Source organism: Mesoplodon mirus (genome assembly GCF_964341445.2).
Source record: "Mesoplodon mirus genome assembly, chromosome: 18".
NCBI lineage: Eukaryota > Metazoa > Chordata > Mammalia > Artiodactyla > Ziphiidae > Mesoplodon > Mesoplodon mirus.
This window is the reverse complement of record NC_138994.1, coordinates 31672704-31683797: the sequence shown is the minus strand read 5'-3', so window position 1 is coordinate 31683797 and position 11094 is coordinate 31672704. Positions and strand designations below refer to the sequence as shown.

The 11094-nt window shown below is 43.2% G+C and overlaps 1 protein-coding gene across 1 annotated transcript; it reads left to right on the top strand.

Annotated features, from left to right (window-relative positions):
- Positions 1-2285: 2285 nt before the first annotated feature.
- On the top strand, positions 2286-7749 carry LOC309793389 (RAD52 motif-containing protein 1-like; the record flags this gene model as incomplete). The annotated part of the gene is made up of 6 exons (XM_082603861.1): positions 2286-2294; positions 2617-2739; positions 3116-3284; positions 4242-4340; positions 5991-6076; positions 7538-7749. The coding sequence occupies 6 exons, from the start codon at positions 2286-2288 to the stop codon at positions 7637-7639; spliced, it is 588 nt and encodes a 195-aa protein (XP_082459987.1). The 3' UTR covers positions 7640-7749.
- Between the last annotated feature and the right edge of the window lie 3345 nt (positions 7750-11094).

Sequence of the window (11094 nt, the reverse complement as noted above, 5' to 3'; positions counted from 1 at the left end):
CCTGCATTATGAGTGGTATAGCTCAGGAGAGGCTGCGCTTGAATTCTCAATCTCTATTACTTGGACTGCTTAGTGGTTTGTTATTAATGGCAATGCCTGCTTATCACCAGTTGTTCACAGGACTTCTACATGATAAGTTCCTTTTTTTTTTTTTTTTTTTTTTGACCACACCATGCCGCCTGTGGGATCTTAGTTCCCCGACTAGGGATCAAACCCTCTCCCCGCCCCTTTCCGCCGTGGAGGAAGCGCGGAGTCCCAACCACTGCACTGCCCGATAGGTTCCTCCTTTATTTAAACACCTCCCATCATGCTCCATTGCTATGGAATAAAGCCCTCACTTCTTGTGGCATTGGAGGGCATTCTTAGCTCCTTTCCCACTTTCTCTGACACACCTGGAGTGTATCATGTGCTTTGTCTTGTCTTGGTGACTTCTTGTGCATTCTCTCTGATAAACTCCCCTGTGCTCTCCCTATCATCTCTTCACAGTGAACTTGTGTTCTTTTGAGGGCAGCTCATGCCTTTCGGCAGATGGAAGGTATTTCTTGCTATTTTTCATTTGTGCTTTGCCTGTCTTGCTAGAATCTGAGTTTCTTGAAAGCAGTGATGGCATGCTTCCTCTTTGCGTTTAGTGCTGCTAACACAGGGCCTGGCCTCAGGAAATATTTGCTGAACTGAATTAATAGCCAGTTCGAACTTGCCCTTGAGCCAGTGTTTTGTACTGGTGGGAAAAATCCTACACGGTGTGGACTTTGATTCTCTGAAGTGTCAGTTACAGTATTGTAAGACGGAAGATAGGAGTCTGGGATAGGAAACAGTTTTGCACCTTCTGTTTTTTTTTTTTTTTTTTTTTTGCGGTACGCGGGCCTCTCACTGTTGTGGCCTCTCCCGTTGCGCAGCACAGACTCCGGACGCGCAGGCACAGCAGCCATGGCTCATGGGCCCAGCCACTCTGCGGCATGTGGGATCTTCCTGAACCAGGACACAAACCCGTGTCCCCTGCAGCGGCAGGCGGACTCTCAAACACCCTGCCACCAGGGAAGCCCTAGATTTCTTTTGTTAATGCCGAGCCTTAGTTTACTACCCACACCCCCGATATTATTACCTCCTTTAATTATGTGTTCTTTGTAAATTTTAATTATTTATTTATTTGGTTGCACCGGGTCTTAGTTGCAGCAGGTTGGCTCCTTAGTTGCGGCTCAAGGGCTCCCCAGTTGCAGCAGGCAGGCTCCTTTAGTTGCGGCTCGCAGGTTCCTGAACTGTGGCATGTGAACTCTTAGTTGCAGCATGCATGTGAGACCTAGTTCCCTGACCAGGGATCGAACCCGGGCTCCCTGCATTGGGAGCACAGAGTCTGAACCACTGCACCAGCAGGGAAGTTCCAATTATGTGTTCCTTTATTCATTGGCATGTATACATAATTCTTATCTTTTTCCCCCTGTATTTTTATAAACACAGAAAAGTGAATAACATCTTAAAATAAAATGAAGGAAAGGCCTAATGTATCTGAGTTTTTCTCCGTAGCACGAAGGGAAATGTTTGCCAGCAAGAACTGTGGCAAGGTTATCCCAGATGTCAACTGTCTCTACTACCAGGGGCTCAGAGCCCTTCTGAAGCTTCCTAATTGTCCAGGACAGCTCCATTATGGCTCACCGTACAGGGCCTAGCCTCTCATGCGACACTCAACATTTAAAAATTAGTCTTCATTTCTCCTTCCCAGCAGGCAGCTTCAGTTGGAGAAAGTAACTTCATTTTCTTATGTACTCGTTCATTCCCTCAGTCAACAGACCATCACTCCTCTATTATATGCCAAGATCTATGCTTGCTTCTGGTAACAAGGAAAGAATAATATATGGTTCCTTCAAGCACTTAAGGAGCTCATAAACTAGTGACAGAGGAAGATGCACAAACCAATCAATAAAGAATTAACAATGCTTTGACTTTCTTTGTATTATTTGAATTTTTATGACTATATTTATATACTACACCCTGTTCAAAGTGGAAATAGATATTTAAGAAAGAACTAGTGATGTAAAAAATCCACAGTAATATGTAAGTTATTTAGAGAGTTAAGACTGGCAATATTTGCACTCTCCAAGAAGCTTGTTCATGCAGATGAACCCCTACTTCTTTTGGTTGCTTTATTTACATTTATAGAGGTATAGGTATTCCCTCTTCTAACAGGGGTTAGTAACTTGGGGAGGGGGTGCTACAGATTAAGGTCCTGATTCAGTGGCAGGTCCATCTTACCTCCTCTTCAGGTCATATTGTCAAGCAGGAGCTACACGATGAGACGAGTAAAACAGTTCACTTCCTTTGCTTACCCCCAGCCCCATGATAGGCTTCTGCTGGGCTTCCTTGGTTGCTTTCATCATCACTTTCACCACCAGAGGTCAGGGAACCTTCCGGTTAATCAGGGGCCCTGGAAATGATGCAGAAAAGTACTGACTTAAAAATAATAAATAACATTTATTTAGGGCTGACTGTGAGCTCATTGCTTAAAATGTCCTACTTAATCTTCACAACCACTCTAGGAAATTGGTATTGATAAATCTCAGGTATATCCAAAACAAGTCTCTATGTAGGATTGTGATATTTTTAGGACTTTTATGTCTTTAGGTTCGTCTTGGCACCAGACATAAGGCGGTTCAACATAATACGCTGGCCCTAAACAGCTCCAGATGCCAAGAATTGGCAAATCACTACTTTGGTTTCAATGGGTGGTCAAAAAGGATCATCAAGGTGAAGTCTGTAGATTTTCTTTGACTCACCAGACTCCTTTCAACATTGAACTCCTAGACTTTAGAGAGAAGAATAGAACAGGGCTATGGGGAGGAGATGTGAGAGCCTTCCACATGGAAGTATGTGAGCATTGGCCTGCCACCTAGAATTAGTGATAATCTCAATGACTTGGATGGCGGTGTCCATAATTTTCGCCAGTATTTGTATGGTATATGATAAAAAATAGTTGTCCATATCTAGTCATTCATTTGCAAGTCCCAACTTGATTTTGAAGCTATTGCATACCTAAACTATTACCTGGGATTGCTGGAGTTTCGTTTTTATTTCTAACAACAGGATATTTTGAAGTCTAGCCTTTAATTCATAATCCTAACAGCTTCAGGATCTTTCTAACCTTGAAGAAAGGGGAAATGAAGCTATTGTGACACCAATTCAGAAGCAAAGCCTGAAGTTCTTCTGTGCTTTAGAGGTGGTGTTGCCCTCCCATGAGTGCAGGAGTCCCGGAGTTGTCATGGCTGAGGAACCTTTGCATAAGTTGGAGGAAGGTCTGTTTTCCAGTATGTTTGTGTGTGGGGAGGTGAGGGAGTGGGATTTCTCTTTTTTCCTTTCTTTCTGAAACTCACCTTTTCAGACACATCATCGCTTTTCTAAGCCACTAAAGCCCTGGGCAGATTTTTTCTGCCTGACAATATAGGTTTTTATCTTAGGCAATACCTGACAGCACCTTAAACTTTAGAATTTGAGAACTGACCGCCTGCCAAGAAGCTTAGGAGGAAGGAAAATTAGTTAGTTTTTGTTGTGGTTGTTGTTAATAATTTGTTACGTGCTAAAATATTCCTTCAAATACAGATGTCTTCTGGCCTTCAGTTATCCCAAGAAAATCATTGTCTAAAGATTGAAATAAACCCTTGTGTAAATATTCAGTCCTTTGCCTCCTATAGAAGGGCCTGAGCAGAAAAAGTTAATGTAGATCCCTAGAAAGGGGATTCCGATTGGTACTGAGTTTTTTCCTAGAATCCATGGCACTTGGGCTTAGGGTTTTAACTCAGAGGCAGAGCTGTTAGCGAATGGAGTGGAGGAGGCTCCACCATCCACCTGAGTGGGTGATGGTTGAGGAGAGGCCAGATCATCTGCACTACCGCCAAATCTATGTCACTGTATGAATCCAGCCCTTTACGCACAGGAGAGCAGGGTCTGTAGCAGTGCAGCCTCAGCTTGTCCATTTGAAATCTGTGAGTAGTATGAGACTTGTGCACGTTCTTGGTTTCCATTTCCCATCGAGTGTTTTAGGAACCTCCAGAATAGATCTGAGCAGTCAAAATGTGCCATGCCAGGGTATACCTACAACAGAGACATTCACCCGTACCCCAGTGTTGTGCCTGCCCTTAATCACTAAGATAATGATCTAAGAATCACAGATGCATTTTTAGTTTTACACACATAACCTAGAAATCAGTTATTCAGACAGGCATTTTAAATTCATCTGTTTTGGTTGGATTTAGGGTCATTATCATTCCTTATGGAAAGGAAGGTAACCCAGAAGCTTGCTATTCAGAAGGCTATGACAGATGCATTCCAGAAACTGCTGATTGTGGCTTTAGGTAAGACCTTTTTGATTGTCCTTGAAGTACTTCAGTTTCAGTGAGCAAGTAAAGTTACTTGAAAAGTTAATTGGATGAAAATAATGGTTAGCGAAAACATTACATATTCTTTCATTCACCAGGTGCTTTCACAGCAGCAGTCTTAAATTTGTTCTTTGTGGCATTTATGAGAAAAATGACAGCAAATATTATTGTCCCCAGTGTTTAGATGTAGAGTGACTTGCCACAGTTCCTACAGAAAGCGTTTGATCCCGTTCTTCCCCAATTGCTTGCTTATCTTCCAGAATAGTGCAGTGATGATAAGCCTTGGGCACCTGCGTTTGAGTCCTAACTTCGTCTCTTAGATTTTGTTGTTGTCGTTGTTGTTGCAATTTTAGGCTTTTCTAGCCAGAGGCATTGGAAGGTATTTAATATCTCTAAGCTGCAATTTCTTTATCTGCAAATAGGACTAGTAATACAGCTTATCACCTAATGGAGGCTATTGTAAGAGTAAATGAGATGATGAATGTAAAAAGCTTAGAACTATGCCTGAAACATAGTAAGCAGAGAAAATATATTGACTATTATTATTATCGTTTTTTTCTTGTTGAAGAGTTTATCAGATGATGTTTTTGAAATCAGTTTAATTTCAGTTTTCATTTCTGATATATTGGGTGAATATGATTCTTATATAATAATTGGCTACGTCTTTGTGAGCCTTGAAAGTGGTCATGCTATTGAATAGTGTTGATTGTGTTCCCTATCGAGTTATACAGCAGTGAGAATGTCACAGGCTGTGCCCAAAGGAAACTTTATGATGAGTAGATTCCCGGAACAGAATTGCTCCCCTGCTTCACAGCCCTGCAGGCTTAGAGAAAATCCGAGCAAAGTTGTCAGAGACCTTATTTGCTTGTAAGAGTTGACCCTGGATTGGTCTTGGCCTTCCAGCCTGGGCAGTCCTTCCAGTGAAGTTTGACTTCCCTGGTCATCAGGCAGAATCTCCATCAGCTGTCAACTCTGGGTAACAACCTTTAAGAACGAAACTAAATGTCTGGGTTGTTTGTCCCTAATATGCCAAGGTATTCCTTATATGTACTCCAAACTCCTTAGACCAAAAAGCCTGGTGGCTCTAGCTTGCCTTGAGGAAAGCTGTATTGTCCAAAAGGTACATGGGCTAGTTTCTGCCAGTAGAGTGTTCAAATGCTGTCTCTCTCTGTCTCTGTCTCCAAAGCTTTGTTCATTGTATCTGGTAGAAGTTTAGTCCCAAGGAGTAGGCACTTGCCTTGCTTCTAATATGAAGTATCTATTATAGTCCAGTGGTACCTCTCCAGGTTTGAACTCATTTTGACCCCCACCTAATGCCTTCCTATTTCATTGTATTGTGATTGAACATTTTTGTTTCCACAGCTTTTAATTTCTATGTCATTATTCCTTAGTTCTTATTTCTAAGATCATAAAGGTTTTTGAACCAAAGTTGATACTTCTTATATATTTTTTCACAACTAATTATGATAAAAACTGGAGTGTCAGATGAGGGAACTTCTAGGAAAATGCTCTTATTTTCTGCTTTTAGAAATCAAAAGAATGTCTAATTATTGGGTGCTACCATTGTATACAGGAAGTTTTAGAGCAAGAAAACTTCTGCATTGATCCTTGTTAACTTTATCTCAGAAATTGGTAAAACAGCCGTGGCATATAGACTCTGTGAAGAGGTCACAGATGCTAGAACCAAAGAGGAACTACAGGATTTAATTCAAGTATGTGTATGTGGAGATACAAACTCAAGGGGTACACAGCCAGTGTAGCCATAATTCAAAACAAGCAGCAGGATTTGGAAGACTTTGGCATGTCTACTCAGCTCTGTCTTCCTTAGGAAAATGTGAAACTCTGAAACTGCTTTTGAGGCAGGGAATTTCTAGGACTTTCCCAAGTCCCGAGCCTTGTCTCTGGCCCGTTATTTGAAGTTTGGAGAGCAGGATTGAGGGCCATCAGTGTACGTCTACAGTTGTGGACACAGGAGAAGACACAGGCCCTTTAGAACTCCCCTCAAATAGAATTGCAGGGATTTGGGAACAAAGTAACTATGGCCTTAAGTGTGATTATGCTACAGTGTTTTAAAACTATTCATGCCTTTCAAGTAAGGTATATTACCCAGATCTCAGCATCTCATATATATCTTGTGTTAAATATTTTGCCGAAGCACCTTTCTGTAAACCAATTATATGGATGCCTCGAATTAGGGATTAAGTTGTCAACGTAACTTCTAAAAGAAAACATTAATGTACTGTATATAGGATTTTTATTAAAAAGGAGCAAAAAATGTGTTTCATGTCATTGAGAGCTTATTTTGGGGCTAGTTTTCTGATGATTTAACTCACCCCAACGTTGCAAAGTTTGTTTTGAAGGGAAGAAAGTAGAGAAAGAAAAGGTGGTTATGTTCTGAAAAATGTAGAAATTTTGAAAGTTTTTCCTGTACAAAATAATTATTTTAATTCAATTGAAATCAGTCAAGGAAACTTCAAACGTATCCATGTTTGGACATTAAGAAGTCTAGCTTCCTGTGAAATGTGAGAGGAAAGGACTCCGTATTGATAGTAAAGATTTCAGAAAACTGATTGTAACAACAGATCCATTCCTAAATGAGGCCAATCTTGGAATCAGTTCCATTGAGAAACCATTATGTGCCAGGCACTGGAAATAAGATGAAGCTCCTTCTCTCTTGGAGTTTAGGTGTTACAGGTGTACCAGACAATTAAAAAGGACTAAAATTAAATAGATTATGAAAAGGACTGTGAAGAAAGTAAACTGGGTGCTAGTTAGAGTATTTGGAGAAAACTACTTCACATGCTGACTTTAACATTCTAAGTGTCTTCTCCATGTCTGCACACAGGGTAGACCTCTGAAAAGTGACACAGTAGTTTTTTCTAGATTAATGGTTCTGTTGAGACAAGGTGGGATGGGGGAAGTTTTCCCATGCTAATATAAAGGGCCATTCGCTTGGTTTTAGACACTCTTTCCCAGAATGAATTGCTCACCTGCCCCAAACCCCTCCTACAGAAGTTCTGGAGTCATCACTGATTCAGTGGTAACCTCTGATGACAGAGTGGTGAATTAATAATGAGACGTGAATACTGAGAGTTTGGAGGAAATGGCAACATTTTAGAATACTTGTAAGGTGTGTTCCCCTCCCGCCACCCTGACTGGTGCTCATTTTGCAGGTCAGCTACTTTTCTTGTCAGCCCTGTAGCCAAAGGGAGGAAGAATGTCTCTCAGACTTCAGCTTCGAGGAGGAAGAGTTCAGATTGTCAGAACTGGACTAGCACTTTTGAATTTCCCAGAATGCCACATCCTGTGGTTTCCTCGGGAAGCTCTGCATCCTTCCCAACCCCCCTCCACCCCTGGGCTGCTGGAGTTTGGGGCCACTGGGGTCTGCAGCCCAAATCCCGCCTCATTGTTTGGGGCCTGGGAGGGCAGGGCGGGGTTGGGAAGGGGGCCCAGCAGGAGGTAATTGTCTCCTTTGCAAGGGGAAGGGTGGCTTGTGCCCTGGGGACTCTGGGAAAAAGGCTCACTCTGGTGGCGTGCATTGGATCTCCGCGGGAGCCTAATAAAGGTGGAGTAAATACAGATGTCATAAATAACGGGTGGGACGTTAGGTGAGGGAGGGACACGTGGTTGCTAACGGTTGCTAACCGTGAGCCCTGTGTTGCAGCGCTGGCATAACGGTTCAGTTCGGCTCTGAAGGAGGATGTGGCTCTGGCTTCTCGCTGGCCTGGGTCGCTGTGCCTGGGAGCCGCCACATGTTATGTCCTGGCTGTGCCTCTGTGTTGCTGCTGCACCCCACGGCTCCTCCTCACATGGCAATGACTGTGGCTTCTAGTCCAGGCAGTTCAGCCTCCGGAGTGGGCCCTGAGCCGCGTCCAGGTGACCCCCTAACCCCCGCGCCTGACCGAGACTTGGTCTTCATACACCTCAGACAGCCCTCCCAAATTGCCCCTTGCCCTTACACCCCTGGAAGAAGCCGGGGGCTTTAATTACTTGACGTCCTCGTCTCCAGTCCAGATGTTGGCCCTGCCTCATCAGGAGTTGAGTGAGACTGAGGCTCCATACCCGGACACGGATTCCGTTGTAGAGCTGCCTATAGGGCCAGATCAGTTTGCTGTTCCACATCAGTATCTGAATAACGAGCAAATCCAACATCAAAAGCTCCCAGAGGCGGTTCCAGTGCTAGAGTGGGATCAGAATCAGCCCTTGGTTCTGCCTCCTCGACACAAAAGTAAGACTAAACACATAGGTCTAGATCAGGCTGAAGGTCACCAATCATTTGAAATACTTGTTCCACCTCTAGGTAGTAAGAGCTCAAAACCAATGAGCTTTATTGTTTCACCCCCAAACCTGAAGAAAGATCTAGTTCAGCATCGACGGCTTGCCAAAGTTGTTGTTGGAACTATAGGCCAATTTGAAAAAAAACACTCAGTGTCTAGAACAACAGTTGCAGGGTGATTATTTACATCCAAGTATGGAGGCCTTTTATCCTGAGGAGAGCATACCTAGGGATTTTCTGGGAAGCCCAGATGAACTTCCAGAGCCCCATGAGGAAGCTGAAATGTCTGCATCCCAGCAGGGGGCGCAAACTCGTCATCCAGAGCTCACTGAGGAGGCTGAGTCTTTACCTCATCAAGAGGCCCCTGCTCAGCATCCACAGACCCCTGAGGACGTTGAATCTTTTTCACCCCAGGCAGAGGCCCAGGCTCAGCATGCAGAGCCCACTGAAGAGGTAGAACCACCTCCACTTCCGCAGGAGGCTCCATCTCAGCCTTCAGAGGCCCCTGAGGAACTAGAAACTTCAAGTCCTCAGGAGGCCCTCGCCCGGCCCTTGGAGACACTTAAGGAGGTTGTAGTTTGACCATGTGTTCATCATGGGGTAAATGAAGCTCAGCAGTCACACTTGTACAATGTCACTGTTAAATCTCTGGCTCTGGCCCTTCCCATAAATCCACAGGTCACTAAAGAGGTTGAACCTTCTCCAGTCCAGCAGAAGACCCCATCTCAGCCTCCAGAGCTCCTTAAGGAAGTTGTAGCTCAGTCTCCATTGTATCCCGAGGTGACAGTTCCAGCACAGAGCAGGATCATGCTGAGCATCCAACATCACCCAGTATCAAGAGCAGTGGTTCTCAACCAGGGTGATTTTGCACACAGGTGACATTTGGTAGTGTCTGGCGACAGTTTTGCTTGTCAGAACTGTATATGCTACTGGCATCTAGTGGACAGAGACCAGAGATGCTACTAAACATCCAACAGTGTACAGGAGAGCCTCCCACAGCAAAGAATTATCCAGCCCAAAGTGTCAATAGTGCTGCCTAGCTAGAGAAATAAAGATGACTTAACACAAGTATTTAATGAGCATTTAGTATTTTGTATCTAATGCACCACATATATAATCATGAAAGTATAAATCATAATATCTCCCACAGTGAGATTTCTTTAGTGTATGGAGGGAGTAGTGATGTTATGTTTCATCATATATAAATTAGAATTATTGCCAAAGGATAAATGTTCTGAAAGAATATCTATTTTTCTAATTCTTTTGCTTGTGTCTTTTTTTGTAGAAATCTTGGTTGCAATTTACTCCCAGAACTGAGCTTTGGAACGTTTCAGGCCTGGCATGGAATGCAGTTTTTACACAAGTTGTAAGTGAAATAGAAGATGAATACATGTAAACAACTGTGTGTAATAACAGTCATGCAGTTATTGGTTAGCTGGGTGTAAGTAAGCCCAGTATGAATTCTGGAAAGTATGTCTTGAGAGCCATTTATTTTTTTTTCAAATGAGGAAACTAAGGTACAAAGAGGCCAAGAGACTTGTTTAACTCATATATATGAAAGGCTCTACTTTCCATAGTACTGATCTTTGGCATGGTCAATTAAAGGCCCCGAACCAAAACACTCAGATTAGCATTGTCATGGAATCCCACTCCATGGATGCCTCTCCAATATGCGAATGGTCCAGGCACTTCCACTTTTGAATTTCACTTTGATTCCTTTTCATGTGCAAAGTTCCTAACTGCTTAAAATGTATGCAACACAGAGCTGCAGAGAACTAAGTTTAGCAGGGTGTGGTTCAGTGGGTGTGGGTGCTTCCCCAACCATCATTAGCTCTTTTAAATGGTAAAGCAGAAAGAATTCCTGAACACCCACCACAGGGCTCTCCCCAGCCACCCAGAACATTATTTTTCAAAAAAGCATATATTGCTGAAGTGAATTATCTGTGGCCAATAGGAACCTTTGAGGTATGGAAAAAGACGTCGTTTGTGTTCAGCTGTAGTGTGAAAAATATAAAGAAAAGACTTTGCTGCAGCCTAATTCAATATGTTTTCTTTGCTGACTACTCTTCAATAAGAAGTGTGGGTTTTACACCCCTTCAGCTCAAAACTTCTCTGATTTCTCATGACACAAGGAAATGATAGTGGGTACGTTCAATGGCCCGAAGGCGATTTTAGACTCAAGGTAAAGAGCTCTTCTACACCTGGCTTTGGAAAAGACTCTCTTACCTGTCTTATGGTTCAGAAATCCAGTTTCACACAGTTCCCACATTTTGGGTTAATGAAGGTGTTGAGGCTGTGTCTGGAGCTGGATTAACAATTCCTGCAGATGCCTATCTTTAGCGGCCTCCTTCCTTTCCCTTGTTAGTTTGCTGACGCCTACCTTGGGGAGAGAGCACCAAGGGTCGGTTTTTCTTTTGTTAGCACACCGGAGAGCAGGCTCGTGAGGTCCCTTCA